A 16,901-nucleotide genomic window follows, 5' to 3' on the forward strand; every position below is an offset into this window, starting at 1 on the left:
GTTCCCTCCCCAGAAGTAAGCAGAGTCAAATTTCCAAGGTTCTTTCCAAACTTTGTAATAATTTATTTATATGCACGAATATTTACCTAGAAAAATATATAGTTTTGCCTTGTGTGTGTGTTTTTACTATACTGTTCATGTCATTCTGTGGCTATGTATTTAGGTAAATGGTGTCACACTGTTCCTATTCCATATCATTACATGGCTTGCTGCAAAAACGTGGTTTTCATTTAATGGTATATGTTAGAGACTTTTCACGTTCAGCTTCACATCATCTTGTAATGTGCACATGTATTAGACTTTGCTTCTTAGTGAATCACATTGATTGTTTTCAGTGTGGAAACATCCCAAATTATTCTTTCAGTAACTTTCTGGAATAGATTGGTTTATATTTTACCAGAGGTTTTTCTCTGTGAGAATAAGCTCTAGGGTTGGTTGGTTGGTTTCTTATTAACCCTTTGTGGTGTCATTGTCAGGGTCTGATAAGGGACTTGTGAAATGAGTTGGGTAGTAGCTTTATTTTATTTTACTATTTTATTTTATTTTATTTTTTTATGCCCTAGAAAAATGTAGGTACACAGATTTACCTTTTCCTAGAAGATTTGGTAGAACTCACCTGTAAAACCATCTGGGCCTAATCTTTTACTATTTTTTTCAGTTTCTCCCAAGATCACTGGTCTGTTTAAGCGTTCTGCTCATTTGTTGAGCCAAATTTATTTTAACTTTGAAAAACATCCACTTTAAGTTTTCAAATATTTTGGTTAACGTTATACATAGTATCTCTTATGGTGTTCACCTTCTCTCTGTATTTACACTCCACCTTTCATCATGGATATTGTGAGTTTATGGTTCTTCCTCATCCTCCTTCCTACCCCGACTCTCTCTCTGTCTCTCTCCCCAACACCTGCCAAATTTTATCTAATATATGCATATTCAGAAAATAATTAACTTTTACCAGTCATTGTTTTACTATTTGGGATTAGGTTTTAATGTACATATAGTACTCCCATCTTTCATTTCTAAGAAGTTTATAATTTTTGACTATTCTGCTCAAATCAAGAATTATTTAGAAGTGTGTATGTTTATGTTTAATTCATATGTGTGTAGGTTTTACACACTCTCTGTCATTAATTTATAAGTTGGCCTAGTCATGGTCAGTAAGCATGGACACTGTAATTTCTGACTCTTGGAAAGTACTGAGATTTTCTCTGTGGCCTAATCATGATCAGATTTTGAGATTGTTATATGTGTTTGGGGAAGCCGGGTACAAAGAGAGAATGAAGGAAAGATATATGTGTGTGGGCTGGGCCTAAACTCATTAAGTAATATATTTCAATTATGTTAACTTGAGTCATTTAAATTGCTTTGGTTAAATTTGTGTGATTTTCAAATCCTCAATATTCTTCCATTAATTTATGAGAATCATTATCTCCTAATATGTTTATGACTTTGCCTGTTTCTCTTTGTATTTTCAGTTTTTCAATCTATGTTTTGATGCTGTGTGGTCACATATCTAATGTTAATGACCTGAAAAATTTTGATCACCCCTTCTCTTAATATGACTTATCACTGTCTCTTGCTTTTTTGCTTGAAGTCTATTTTGTCTAATATTATTAGTGTTACATCTCTTCCTTTCCCAGAGTGTGCCTGTTATATATCTTCTTTTCATCCCTTCATTTTCAAATGTCCTATATAATTTTTATTTTATAAATATTTCTGGTAAACAACTATAATGTTACCTAATTTGAAAGCATCTGTCTTTTATAAATGGATTTAGCCAATTCATATTTATTACAGTTAGTAATACATTGTCATTTTACTTTGTGTTTTCCAGTTATTGTGTGTTCTTCTTTTTTTCCCCCTCCTTTCCCACATCTTTTATCTGTTTCCTTTTTAAAGGAGACTCACATTTCTTCGTTCTATTTTTTCCCTCATTTATTTGCAAGTTATACTTTCCATTTAAAATTTAATATTAGGAAAATTCTTAAATTTTTAACACTCATAATTGATCTTCTATTTTTCTGCCAATATCTAGAGTTTTAACTACCTATATTGCACTCCCTAAAATGTTTTTTACCTCCCTTTGTTCCATATTTCCTTCCCTCCAGCACCTACCTCTGTTGATATAATCTGGAATTTGGATGCTAGATTGTAATTTCTATATATTTTTCTTTTTATATAATACAAAAGACTTAAGAGTAAAATTTGTCTCTTTTTTAAACTTTTTTCTTCTTTCTTCCTTCCTTTCTTTCTTCCTTCCTTTCTTCCTTCCTTTCTCCTTCCTTTCCCCTTCCTTCCTTCCAACCTTACTTCCCATATCTCTTATTTTTCTAGATTTCATTTTCTTCTTGACAGAATATATAATACATCAACTCTTTCAGAGTAGGTTATTAAACCTTTTTGATACCTAGAAAGTCTGTAAATATATCTTTTCCTAACAATTAAACCATTATTCCATTGGTCACAGAGTTTCTAGTCCACAGTTACTTTCCCTCAAAACTTTGCAGTTACTGCTCCACTGTCTTCTCATGTGTAATACTCTGATGGTGTGCCTGATTCCATGCTGATTGCCATTCAATTCTAAATTGTCTTCTCTCTATGCATCTCTGAGAAATTTTGTAACTTCTCTTTATATTGTTTGTTCTTAGTCACCTCAAAGAATGTTTAGGTGTGTGTATTTTTTCCCCCATTTATACCTACTGCATCACTGGATTTTTTCACACTGAGAGCACAAATATTCAGATTTCAGAAATGTTCTTCTACTATTCCTTTAATTGTTCCCATCTTTCCATTGGATTTACTTTCTCTCTTTCTAATAGAAGACATCCTTCAATAAGGTGGTTTTTGAATCTTCTGTTTCCATTTTCCATCTCTCTAAATTTTTCAGTCATGCTGTCTGTTTCTTTTTGTGTTGTATTCTGTAAGAATTCCTTGGCTCAGCACTTCATATGAATTCTCTTTACAGGGAAGGTCACCTATTTATTAGGAGTTTGACTACAACAATCTTTAAAATTTCTAGAATCTGTAGTTAATTGTGTTTGGGGAAGAGAATTCACTCTTTCCTCCCTCTGAGGATATCAGCCATCCTTAAGTCAAAGTCAGATTCTGTTTGTCCTGTTAACTCTATTTTCTTGGGTGTAAATTCTTCTATTTACTGTGTTTGGTGTCTGCCTTCTGTGTTCTTTGCATTGCTCAAATATTTGGTGATTCTTATTGGTGATCCTTTTCATTTAAGACGCCCTGTTTACAGCTATTGCATGCACACCATGGTGCAGGATGCTAAGAAGGGTGGGTAAAAGGAACACCCAGTTCTTCCTAAGTGTAGGCAGCCACTCTGGACAATGCCAGCCTCCCTTCAATGTCATACTCACTGCCTATGCTACAAAGCAGACATTCTGTTGTTCAATGCATGGCCCAAGGGAGGAGGGGGTGAGAGAGGGCTAAAGAGAGGACCAAGAGAAATAAAAATTACAGCTACTCCTAGTTTATTCTACAACCCCATCACCTGTCGACTCCCCCTGGCCATGAGTTCACCTTGTAGTGGAGGCTTGTAGAACCTCTCACTCTGTGCAGCAGTCCTCTGCTGTATGTAGGTTTAGGTGTGTGGTTTCTTTCTTTTATCTGATGATATCAGATTTTATATATACATAATTATTTTATAGGATTTGAAGAGGAAGGGGGAAGCTTCCCAAACAATCACCAAATGATCACCAAACAACCAGGAGAAGGGAATTCAGGGTCAGATGAAGGGAAGAAGAAAAAAAAAAAAGACAATTTATGGACTTAGTCTATGTGTATGAAGAAAAGCTTTTTCAAACACGTAAATATCAAATGATTAACCTTTGATCTTCACTTGTTTTTTAATTGTGTTCACTAATGAGATACCCTTTTTCATTTTCAGGTCTTAAATATAATCATGGCCAAACCTTATGAATTTAATTGGCAGAAGGAAGTTCCTTCGTTTTTGCAAGAAGGAGCAGTTTTTGACAGATATGAAGAGGTAAAGAAGCATTATTAATCGTTTCTCTCAAAACATTCTTATAATTATTTCATTTTAATCACAGTATTGAGTAAATAGTCTTTGACATAAGTAAGAATATCCTGGAGATTTATAAGCTGGAATAGTTGGAAAGAGTCAAAGTTATGAGATATAATAATAATGATAATGATACTATAATTTACTGAGCACTCTCCCTGTGCCAGATATAGTAATAATGATGATACTATAAATTATTATGTGCTTACTGTGTGCCAGACAACTTTCTAAGCACTTCTTGTGTATTATTTGTTCAATTCCTTATAATAACCTTATAAGATTGTTGCCATTATTTTGCTTGTCTTACAGATGAGTTTCATGGAGTAATAGTTTTTGCTTAATGAAGTGCTTCTGTCAGGCTTTCCTCATAACACTTTCTATTTGTCATAACTGTAGTAGTGATTGGACTTTGTGCTGGTCACGTGCTTTGCTCATCTCATTTATACACATCAGTTTGACCAAAGCTTTGTGTGCCTCTGCTTCTATTATTTATTGCTTGTGCCCTTGCAAGGTGGTGATGGCTCCAGACTTTCTAGAAACCAGGGGCTTTGGGCCACCTGTCTGTTCAGAAGGTTTAGGATGGAGAGTGGAAGCCTCCTTTGCATTGTTAACATGTTGTTTTTCTTGGAGTTTACTTGAATTTGAGGTGGCTTGTGGAGGGATGTGTGATGATACTGTGTTGCCTCTAAGGCAAAGTAAGATGCAAAACTTGTTCAGACTTCATGCAGAGTCAGAGTTGGTTCCCTTCAAAATCAGTGGAATGTATGTGGCTCATCGTGGTGGCCTCCCAGGGGTTCAGATCATCAGGCCTTTTCGTGAGGTCTGTGGGCTGACACAACTCACTAACTGGTTGACTTGGTTTTTCAAAAATATGTATCATAATACTCTCTAGATTTGTACCATAGTAGTTTTGTGTAAACAGAAGTGAGAAAGGCAAAGGATGGACCCAAATGTAGTCAGTATTCTTCATACTGAATTGAAGTATTGCGATGACAGCTATCTATACTACTGAAACTTTACTGCTTCCCTGAAAGAACATCATTCTGCTATAAGAAGAAACAAAACAATTTTCTACCACCTGGAGGCAACCATTGTTAACTCTTTTGGAGTTTTCTCCTAGTCTGTTTTCTAATTGTTTTTCCTCTTCCATAGTTGTCATCATAGAGTAATCTTGAAAATACAAATCAGAACCTCTTCTTCCTCTATTTAAAATGCTTCCATGACTCCCTCTTATAGGATAAAGGGGACTCATCAGAATGCAGTACAGGTCTTCCATAATTTGGCTCCTGCCTAATTCTACAGCCTCATTTCCCACCAGTTTTCTACAAACGCTCTCTGTTTTAACCCTAAGAATACGCTTAATATTTCCCCAATAAACTATTCTATTTCATGCTTTGTGCTTACTTCTGCCTTTTCCTGAAAGGCACTTATCCCTCCTTGTTTGACTGGAAAACTCCTATTTATCCTTCAGAACCCAGATGAGAAATCTTTACTCTTTGATATCTCCCTTGACCCATTTGATAAGAATTGATCACTCCTTTGTGTTACCACTAAACTACCCTTGCACATACTATACTGCAGTCACATTTCATTTAATGTTTTTGTCTTTCCTAGTATACTCTGAGTTTCTTGAGGTCAAGGACCATATTTTACTTATCTTTTTCTCTCCAGGGACTAGCAGAATGCCTACAATTGCCAAATTCACTGTAAATATCTAGTATCAAAAGGGATTTTAGGGCTTCCCTGGTGGTGCAGTGGTTGATAGTCCACCTGCCGATGCAGGGGACATGGGTTCATGCCCCGGTCCGGGAAGATCCCACATGCCACAGAGCAGCTAGGCCCATGAGCCATGGCCACTGAGCCTGCATGTCCGGAGCCTGTGCTCCACAACAGGAGAGGCCACAATAGTGAGAGGCCTGCGTACTGCAAAAAAAAAAAAAAAAAGGGGGGGATTTTAAAGGATATGGAAGCAACCTAAGTGTCCATTGACAGATGAATGGATAAAGAAGATGTGGCACATATATGCAATGGAATATTACTCAGCCATAAAAAGAAACAACATTGAGTTATTTGTAGTGAGGTGGATGGACCTAGAGTCTGTCATACAGAGTGAAGTAAATCAGAAAGAGAAAAACAAAGACCGTATGCTAACACATATATATGGAATAAAAAAAAAAATGGTTCTGAAGAACCTAGGGGGAGGACAGGAATAAAGACGCAGACGTAGAGAATGGAATTGAGGACAGGGGGAGGGGGAAGGGTAAGCTGGGATGAAGTGAGAGAGTGGCATGGACTTATATACACTACCAAATGTAGATAGATAGCTAGTGGGAAGGAGCCACATAGCACAGGGAGATCAGCTCCGTGCTTTGTGACCACCTAGAGGGGTGGGATAGAGAGGATGGGAGCAAGACGCAAGAGGGAGGAGATATGGGCATATATGTGTAACTGATTCACCTTGTTATAAAGCAGAAACTAACACACCTTTGTAAAGCAATTATACTCAAATAAAGATGTTGTTAAAAAATAAAGGGGGATTTTAGATACAATTGATTCCAACTCGGTTTGGTTTTATTATAGTTTGTTCATTTTCTTGATAATTGAAATGGTGAGAGGTCCTTGAGACCTGTGTGGAAATCTGTACTTCAACACATTCAAAATGTTAGAGTAAATCATATCTAATTTTCATCTTTTAAATTAAAAATTATCAATATCAACAATTTGATAGAGTTCAAGCTGAATGCAAAGTAAGTTCACTTGACTACTTTTGTCCACTTTACACAACTTGGCAAGGAGGCCAAGGGCTAACTTAGAGGCATTTCCAAGCCTTTTCTCCCAGGTAAGTCAGGTCTAGTTTGAGTACCAACGCCACCATGTTGATGGCCATTGCCCTTCATTATAAGCTGGCGAGTGACATCTCTCCCTGAATCTGCTAGAGTATCCCAAAAGATTTGCGGTTTTCTGAGGCAGTTTCCCAGGCTCTGGAAATCTATAGGATAATTAAAAAATACTTCCTGGCTTCCAGTTCCTCAGAGAAGGTCATTTTGAAGAGATTAAATGTAATCACTGGCTGAGTATCTCTTCTGCTGTCATATAAGCAGAAACCAATTAGAGAAAGAGTACTATTTTTTGATAAAGTGAAATGTGATTTGATGAACTGGAAGTTTATCATCATTGAATCATTTTTATTTCTCATGATTTTTTTTGGTTATTAATCATCATAACTCACTTATATTTAGAAAATACTGATGATTTGCACTTCTAAAGGCATTTACTTTTCTTCCAGGTTCATCTGAAAATGAGGTAAAGCTAGAAGGAAATAAATCTTAACAAGTATTAAATGCAATCTTGCTAAGCTTTCAACTTTCTTAAGTGCTATTTTACTAGGATTATAAGCAAAAACTTTTCAGCTTCATAAAGTAAATAATGCCTCTTCATAAAACATATCAAACTGGTGTTGACCTTAAAAATAAAACAGTTATTTTATCAGCAAAAATGGATTTACTTAGGAATAGAAGAGGAGTTGCAATTCAGGACAAGGAAGCTACAGCAAAAGCTATAGACAAGTCCATAGAACAAAGGAGGGGAATATTATTGTAGAGACAAAAAGGAGGAAGTCAGGAGGGGTTGTTTTGAACAAAAATCCATTGGAGAAACGTGTGAGTTCAGGGAGCTGGCAGGTTACTCAGGGGCTGCATTGCTGGGCTAGTCAGTATCTTGTTGGAGATGCCATGCACATCTTTTTCTTTTGTGGGCCTGTAATTGGTGATTCTTTCCTATTGATGATTCTTCTCTGGGATCTGTAACTGTCAATTCTTCCCATAGTTGATGTCCAGTGGTACCTTGTGAGAGCTTCTCCTTCTGGTCCCCTGACTCCATTTTAGTAAGGTTTCCCTTTATTAATTTTCAAACCAGAAAGCCAAATAGTGTTTCAAATGGGACTGTAGCCAGTTGTTCTTATTACAATCGACCTTTGAATAACACAGTTTTCAACTGTGTGGTCCACTTTTATATGGATTTTTTACAATAAATACCTATCACAGTACCACACAATCCGCAGTTGGCTGAAATCAGCGGATGTGGAACCATGGATATGGAGGGTTGACTGTAAAAGTTATATTCATATTTTCAACTGCACTGGGGTTGGCAGCCCTAAAACCTCACATTGTTCAAGGCTCAACTGTATTCCCTATTCTGTAAGATTTAGTTCTTTAGAGTCACGGCCATTAACATTTTCAAGGCACCAAATATAAGCAGTGAAGGTTTGTTTCTACAGTTTTTTGCATGAACAGTGGGGAGAAATGACAGCTGACAGCAAGTGGGAGGAATAGGAATTAGAGAAAACACAACCTGATCATCCCCAAAGTGCCACAGCAAAGGGGCCATTTGTGAAGGGGCATAAATGCCTTCAGCACCATATGGCAACTAACATTATCATGACGGTCTGAAGGATCAGGTAAACATTAAATTGTGTTCCACGTATTGGTTTAAAGAAGGCAGGGAAGTGTTCTAATCAGTGGGTGAGCATTCACTAGGTCAGAAAAAAATAGCATTTACTAACCACTGTTTTATAAATATGTATTATTTTGCCTATAAATGCAACTAGTGCAACTGTATTTAAGCATTATTTTATTATTTCTGCTGAGGGATTTCTTCTGAGATAGCCCAAAATTTCAGGAACTGCAGCCTGCATTGTAGTCTCTGATTGTATTCTCCTGCCACTTTGAAAGCTGTTTTTATCTAACTGTACTTGACTTTAAGTTACTCACATGAAAAATATATTTTGTTTCCTAAGTGGTACAACAAGTGGTGTAAAAATCTTTAGACATTTTTCTATCACAGAGGAGAGAAACAGCAGTGCTTTTTAAAACCCATGCAGCCCAAATGTCTCTAACTCAACTGGCATCCTGACTTGCCTTTCATGTCCTTATTAAAGGGCTGAAGACCTCATCCTCTGGCTATTCAGGGCTCTCTCCAGACTTTCCTAGAATTCCTAGGTGCCTACAGCCGCCTTGTGATCACTCAGCTCCTCAGTGCCTTCATACCTCTCTGTTCCCAGGACTGTTCCCTGCTCTAGTTTATTTCTCTCCCTAAACCCATTATATCACTGAACCTCAGGAACAAGGATGTTGTGTGAAATAGGCTTTTATTAAAAATTTGGTGATAGCAGAGGAGAATTACAGCATGCAGTAGGAGACAATAGATATCATGAAGAATAAATTTCAAAGGTCACCCGGGGCAACAGGTGTCTCTCTCATTGCCTTATTTTTTGCCCCACTCTTCCACCAAGAAGCATGTTCCTGTTTCTTTTCTTTTTTGATCTCTCCCTCAGAATCCTTTTCCAATATACCCTTTTCCTTTTTCCCCTATGCCTCTTATTCCAATTAGAAACCAAAAAAACAATAAACAACTCCCTCTCAAACCAAGGAGGAAAATGGGAAATTCTGGTCCCTTCTCATCCTGAGCAGTGTGGTTCCTTGTCCAGCTGAAACTCTCCCATCCAGACTCTCCTGAGACCTCCACTTTTGTGTAACTTTGAAGGGCAATGGATATACTTAAACACACAAAAATTTTAAAGACCTTTCTCCCTTGAAAGATAAGTGGTCTGTCGTCCTTCTAGAGAAGTGGTCACCAGCAGAACTTTGCAGTGATGGACATGGTCTGTATCTGGGCTGCCTGTTACCACATGTGAAGAGGATTGTGATGCACAGTTGGTAATCTCAGGGCTTTTTCCCCGACCTGTGCACAAAATCTAGACTGCACTTATTTTTCTTAGAGTGCAAGAGTTTCTCTTTAGCAAAATTAATTCAGTTTGACATTGGGAAAGCAAACAAACAAAACAACAACAACAGCAAAAGTGGCCAGTGAGACTGAGGAAATGAGGTTTTATCTTAATTAATTTTAATTAAAGCTTACATAGTAACATGTGGCTGGTGGCTCTCTTATTGGACAACACAGTTTTCTAGACAATTAGCTTAAATTACAACCAGATTTTAAAATACCATCCTCTTTCCCCAGCACGCAGAAAGAGCTCTCAGTTTGCTTAACTGGGATCTGCAGTTTCATCAGCCATGTCTTCTTAGTGGCAGCCAGAGCAGAGATTTGAATGTTTTATAGCTGACTCCCCTCCCCCACCACATCCCAAATGCCAGCTTGGGTTGGGCTATCCCTTTTCCTCACCTGTGGGATTTTGTATCTGAGGCAGGCTGCCGGGTTGGAGTGCCCTTTTCTGGAGAAGCCTTGGTCTTTATTACTAACCCCTCCCACTCGCCATCCCCAATCCCTCCCCTGCACACACACAGAAACGGAGCCCCTTGGTGCTCACAACTGCTGCCAGGAAAACAGAAACAGTTATGGTAGTTGCAAATCCCAGAGGAATATGGAAATACAGCATCAATAAAAGCTAAAGTGAGGCCAAGTGGGACAGGCCGAATTTGGCCTCTTTCCAAGGTTGTTCTGAAACCAAACTGTAGGGCACTCAGTGAAGCTCCAAAAGGCCCAGGCACCCTACATACCCCAGGCTGCACATCAGTGAAGCAAATAATTTAACAAATATAATTTGCAAAAAACTAAAAACACATCCTCATAGAAAGCATTTTGACTGAAAGATTTATTTAGCTCCTCAGTGAGGACACCAGCAGGATGATAAGTCTAGTTGTAAGAGCACTGGAGGAAGAGGAAAGGAAAGCTGCAACAAGCTTTGTCAATTAGATACAAAACCGGTTACTGCCCTGGAGGGTAATAAAACCGTAACCCCTGAGGTTGTCTTTTCTACCAGACACAAATCACATGCATCCCTTACAGAACAAAAAATGGCTGCAACTTATCTAGTGAACTTCAGAAAATCTGAGACCTAAACTAGAGTAAATAATAAGTCAAACAAAGGGGCATTCTTCTAGAGAAATAAATCATCCTTGGGTGGGTCTCTACACAGTGTTCCTGTATAATGTGGAAAGGATACATAGCCATCTTTTAATCTCATTCCCAGTTTTGGGTGATTTAAACTCAATTGTACCCACAGAGTTAGGATATCCAGCTCACAAAGTAGAAAGTGGAATTGTAGCACATTATTTGTATTTACAGTGAAAGATACAGAGTCATCATAATGATAACAATTCTGATCATATTTATTAGTCTTTCAATGTTTAGAGTCAACCTAATGGTAGACAAAATATTTAATTATTATTGACAAAACAGAATGAAAAATCTATTAACTTTGTCAGTGTAAAGTAAGGGTACAGACGGATCTTGGAAAGGAGAACTAGTTGGAGACACAGAGGAAAAACCAGAGGCTTAATGTTCTCAGTGGGAGGAAATGTTGATAGTTAGTTGACGGTGCATGAAATAGAGGCTTCTGTCTATTATTTAAAGCCAATCACAAAACCAAAAAGAATGTGATTTCACATTTGGAAGGGAGAGGAGGAAAAGTAGGGAAATGAGTTAAATGCAGTTCCATTTCTGAGTTGTTATCCTAAGGAACCTATCAATATCACTACATGTGCCTGGTGGATAATTAGTTCAGTTATTCACTGTCTTGCCATGAGTCCTGCTTTCTTCAAGCCCCAGTCCCTACTAGAATTGGACATTTAAAACAAAACAAAAAATGTGTTATATCACTTTATTGTCCACCAAATTATGTCCAGATGTCTTGGTTTGATACTGCAGGTCCTCAGCATGTGGCCCCAGATGTCCTACCACCCTCACCCCTGTGCTTTCCCCCCCACAGTCACATTGCAATGAGGAAGGTGGCAGATTGTACCCCTTGTGGGATGAGGAGACCAAGGTGGGCAGTGGGTCCAGGGGACTGACCGAGAAGGCCTCAGAGAGCAAGCCCCCTTCGGTCTGCGTATTGGTGGGTGAGTCCATTAGAGGATCAAAGCACAGCTAAGATGAGGGGACAGTCCGAGCTCCTGCAAGGGCATGGGTGTGGGATGGGGGCATGGCTTGTCTCTCTGGGGTAGGAGGACAGGTAGTGAAGGCAGGAGCTGCAGCTGCAGAGATGAACAGTGTTCCACCATAAATGCTTTACTTTCCAGCCCAAGCAGTGGCACTAGATCCTGAAGGCTCTAGGGATCCTTCGATGGATATATTTTAGCAGGAAAGAGTGAGGTCTGAATATGACTGTCAAGTGGGTCTGGCTGATTAGTTGTGTCTGGGAGGGTAGAGGTGGGTTGAATGGCTGGATAGACAGTCATTCAGACACATGGGAAATAAGAGGAGGGGTGGAGGATGGACATGAATTAGAGGATTTTCTAACCTGGTGGATGTAGAAGGTGAGGGAGAGTAAGAAGTGTAAAACGAGGTTGGGATTTCCAGCCCAGGAAGTTGGGTGGGCTCTGATGCTGGCACAGAGAATGTCAGAGAAGGGGTAATTTATAGATGTGTTTATGGGGTTCTTTTTCATGAAATCAATGGTACTTGTCATTGTATGTTCTGTTGTACCCCAGAAGCATTTCACATATACAGAAATCACATAAGTTTTAGTTAAAAATAAACTGCACAAAAAGAGAATTGACAAACATAGTAAACTACCCAAGAGGATGAACAAATGGATGCATTTTTTTCCTTCCTCCGTCCTCCACTCCCAGGGATGCTGTTGACATCCTGGCTAGAGTGGGCATCGTGAGCAGGGGCATGGTATGAACAGAAGTCTGAGAAGTAGGCAGAAGCCTCATCGCATACAGCAGCAGTTCTGAAAGTGTGGTCCCCAAACCAGCATCACCTAGAACTTTATCGGAAATGCAGATTCTCAGGCCCATCTCATAGATGAATCAGAAACTCCAGGAATGGGCCCAGCAGTGTATGTTTTAACTAGTCCTCTAAGAGACTTGGGTGCACATCTGAGTATGAGACTCAGTGGTCATAGGAACGGGATGGGGAGCTTGGGTTTCTTTCTGAGTGTTATGGGAAGCCATTTTCAACAGGGACTGATGTGATCTGGTTTACGTTCTGGTGACAGTTACTTTGGTAGCTGTACGGAGAATGGATTTGTAAGGGGAAGGGTGCAAAGTGCAATCTTAGTCCTTCCTTTTACTTGGTGTATCTCTACAGGCAATTTTCTTAATATCACTGTGCTAGAAAAGGGGAGCTAAGAAGGTAGGTGGGTCTGAAGAGTATGTATTATATTTCATCTAAGGATCCTATGATTCTACATGCACCTGCCTTCAGGTACCTCTCTCTTCATCATCATCTTGTGACTTCTTCCTCATATGGTAAGAAAGGTGTGGCCAGAGCCTGAGCACTTAATCACTAAATCACGCTGAAACAATCCAAAGCTGCGAGAGCTAGTATCAGCCGGAGTTTTGCAAGAACGCCAGGACCTGTTCCTTCCTCTAGACCAGCCTTTGAAATAACAGTGCTAATAACATTATCTGTGCTCTCAGACCCCCAAAGCTTAGAGACCATTGTCATCCAAGCAGGAGGTGTTTAAGGAAAGGTCTGTATGGTTTGCAAAATTCTGGGAAGTAAGTGCACTTGAAGACAGAAGACTCTGATTTGAGCCTTGACCCTGACATTTACAAGTTATGACCTCGGGCAAGTCCTTTCACCTGCCTAAGTGAGCTTAGTGGGCTTCTAGGGGCAGAAAATTGTGGGACGGTCAATACATGGTGAAACTAATGGAAGATCAGGGTTATTTTAAGTAAGGTTTGTGCAGACACATCTTGGTGCTGACTTTCTTCTTCATAGCCACAAAACTCCCTGGAGGGGGGCTATATGGAAGTCTATTTCTCAGAAGTTTCTGCTTTAATTAGATAAGGGAAGTTCTGAACAGGTTTCTTTCTGCATTTGTTGATTCTCAATTGCCTTAGGCTCAGAATAATCCATATGCAAAGTGGCATATATTGGGATGGCATGTTCTAATTCCCTTCAGTGATTTAGGACAGCAACCATTTATGTAGTCTTTGAATCTGTGGGTCAGACATCTGGGCTGGAATAGGCACACCCAAGTGTTTGCTGGTCCAACTGGGGGCTGGCTGATTTAGGATGGTCTTAGCAGGACCCTCTCATCCCCACCCCACCTGGTCTGTCATCCTCCTGCAAGCAGATGGAGCTTGTTCTTTCCTGCACACAGCCGAGTTTCTGCTGCATGCTCTAGACCAAAGTAAGTGGGGACATTGGGAGGGGCTGCAAAGTCACCTTGCGGGCAGCGAGATTCAGGGAGGGGTGAAGGAGTGTGTCCCTCTCTGCAATCAACCATGGCTATTTTAGGTACTCTTTATGTAATCAATCATCTTGCATTGAAAAGACACAGAACAGGGGTCAACACACTTTTTCTGTAAAGGACCAGATATTAAATAGTTTAGGTTTTGCAAGCCATAGGGTGTCTGTCACAACTACTTAACTTTGTAGAACAAACGCAGTCATAGAACATTCAACAATCAGTAAATGAATGAATGGGCTGTGTTCCAAGAAAATTTTATTTTCAAAAACAGGGCTGTGGTCTGCAGACACCTAGCTTAGAAGACGAATAATGATACATAGAAATGAATAACAAATTAGTTTGGATGGTGATGATGATACTTTCGGGTAATTACTTTTAGCTCAGTCATTTTCCCTTATGAATGTATTGTTAAATTTTCAGTTTATTCATCCTCAGTTTTATTCCCTTTTCTCTATAACTGTATTGGCTTTTGCTGAATAATCAGCTATTCTTGTCCAAGACGCTCCAGTTTTGTTTACTTGTTTCTGCTTACTCTTCTCACTTTTATGCTTTTCCCTCTCTGTGAAGTTTCTTTGGGTTTACGTTTCTTCATTTCTTCACAAAGGTACAAGATAACTCTATTCCCTGGAGGAATAGAAGCATCTCACCCATAAAATGGTGTCTGAGTCAGTCTCATGGAAAACTCTAATACTTGAGATTCATGCTATTCAAGGGTGTAGGAAGGACTTTTTTGTGGGAAGATGAGACATGCATCCACTAGGAAGCTAGAGAAGGAAATCCGGGCTGGCGTTCAACTTACAAGGAGCTGGTGAAAAAAAAATGAAGCAATACAACACAAAAAGAATGTGTATAAATAATGAGTAAATCAAATATAAGGAGCTAGCTGAGGAGCTACTTAGGTCTCTGGAGTATTACTGCCATGCTAAAGAATTCAGTTAAAATTCAGTGGCTAAAATGACAGTGCTTGTTTTTCTTTTGTTTTTAACATTTGTTTTTAGTTGAAATATAGTTGATTTACAATATCATGTTAGTTTCAGGTGGACAGTGCTAGATTTTATTGCTTTTTTTTCTACCTGAGTGTAAATAGGAAAATGCACAATTCTGCTCCTTCAAATCTTATCTATAGTTGCAGGGGAGCAGGAGGTCAATGGCTGTGGTCAGGCATCCTTTTTTTTTTTTTTTTTTTTGCGGTACACGGGCCTCTCACTGTTGTGGCCTCTCCCGTTGTGGAGCACAGGCTCCGGACGCACAGGCTCAGCGGCCATGGCTCACGGGCCTAGCCACTCCACGGCATGTGGGATCTTCCTGCACCGGAGCTCAAACCCCTGTCCCTGGCATCGGCAGGCGGACTCTCAACCACTGAGCCACCAGGGAAGCCCAGGCATCCTTTAATTAGGGTTGACAAGTGCAGCCTTGTGCATCTCCAGCTTGATGGCGATGGGGCCCAGAGAACATCCTGGCTGCATTCTGTTTGGGATCACACTCTGTTCATGCGTGTGGCCTGGCCATTGAATTAATGGAGTCCATTCAAGTGTGAACAAATGAACAGTAGAATGAAATATACAGCCTGTTTTAAAGTGAATCATTTTGAAGTCCCTTCTCAAGTAAGAAAATGGCATTTCTTTAAACTCAGTTTCATATGAATGAATTCCCTGCTCCTAAAAATGATGATAAATGTTTTCGTTGTTACTGGTTTTGGTTCTTTTTAGGGAGGATGCTTTTCAGTCCTTATGTTCTCAGAAAGACAGCAGCAAGTGGTCTTGAGAAGCAGGGTTTTAGTTCCCTGCCCAGAAATTGAACCTGAGTAGCCTAGATGTAAACCAGGAATTCTAACCACTAGTCCACAAGGGGCTAAAGGCTAAAAACAAAGAGGTTCTGGCTCTTGCCCCATTTGAAAACAAGAATGTTTCAAGGAGGTAAAAACTGTAAAATCAGGTACAAAATTTATTATTATTAGCACAACACAACCTGTGGGAGAGCACACAGGGAAACTGTTTATTTAAGGCAGAAGCAAGGCAGAGATGCGCACCCAAAGAGAAAGGGTGTGGGCGTCCTCCCTAATGAGGAGGAGTGCAGTAAAGAGGCAGTTCAATCATTTATATAGGGCAGTTTTTCCAGGTCGTTGTTTACCTTGGGCCAATTATCTCGTTTCTTTTCCACACCTCACCTGTCCTAGGACCCTCTCCAACACGCATGCGCGTGTTTTTGCCAAGATGGATTCCAGCACAGAGGCCTGTGGGAGGTTTGAGATCACCTATTATGGGGTGGGGCCCCGTCTCTCTGGGCCCCAGAGGAGGCTTTCTACACATGTGCAGTCCAGGGAGTTCTCCTTGACCTCAGGAGTGGTCATCTTATCTCTTTATTCCAGCAGAGTTCAGCTCCTGTCCTTGGTGTGTCTAAGGAAAACAAAGCTCTAATTTTACTTCACTTGGTAAATACCAGCTGTCCAGGCAGGGCCCATCTACCTCCTACCTCAGTTGCAGTAGACATATCTGCCATTGTGAACCCTCACCAGGTGCTCTACAAATGGTATCATTGTGTAAATGCTCTGCAGACATTATTTCATTCAAGCCTCCTAAGAACCCTGTTGTTAGGTGGGTCTTTGTAGCCTCATTTTACAGATTACAAAATCAAGCCTTAACATGGTTAAACACCTCCCCTGAGGTGACATAACTCTTCACAGGCTGAGCTGAAAGATGTCAT

At 39.7% G+C, this 16,901-nt stretch overlaps 1 protein-coding gene across 1 annotated transcript in view; it reads left to right on the forward strand.

Annotated features, from left to right (window-relative positions):
- The window catches only part of PLCB4 (phospholipase C beta 4), a 419,094-nt gene that overhangs the window by 254,035 nt on the left and 148,158 nt on the right, over positions 1 to 16,901 (forward strand). The window contains exon 4 of the mRNA XM_060120154.1: positions 3,902 to 4,000. Within this exon, the coding sequence (XP_059976137.1) occupies positions 3,917 to 4,000 (84 nt within the window). The 5' untranslated portion in view covers positions 3,902 to 3,916. The remainder of the gene's footprint in view (positions 1 to 3,901; positions 4,001 to 16,901) is intronic.

This window comes from Mesoplodon densirostris, chromosome 16 (assembly GCF_025265405.1).
Source record: "Mesoplodon densirostris isolate mMesDen1 chromosome 16, mMesDen1 primary haplotype, whole genome shotgun sequence".
Lineage (NCBI taxonomy): Eukaryota > Metazoa > Chordata > Mammalia > Artiodactyla > Ziphiidae > Mesoplodon > Mesoplodon densirostris.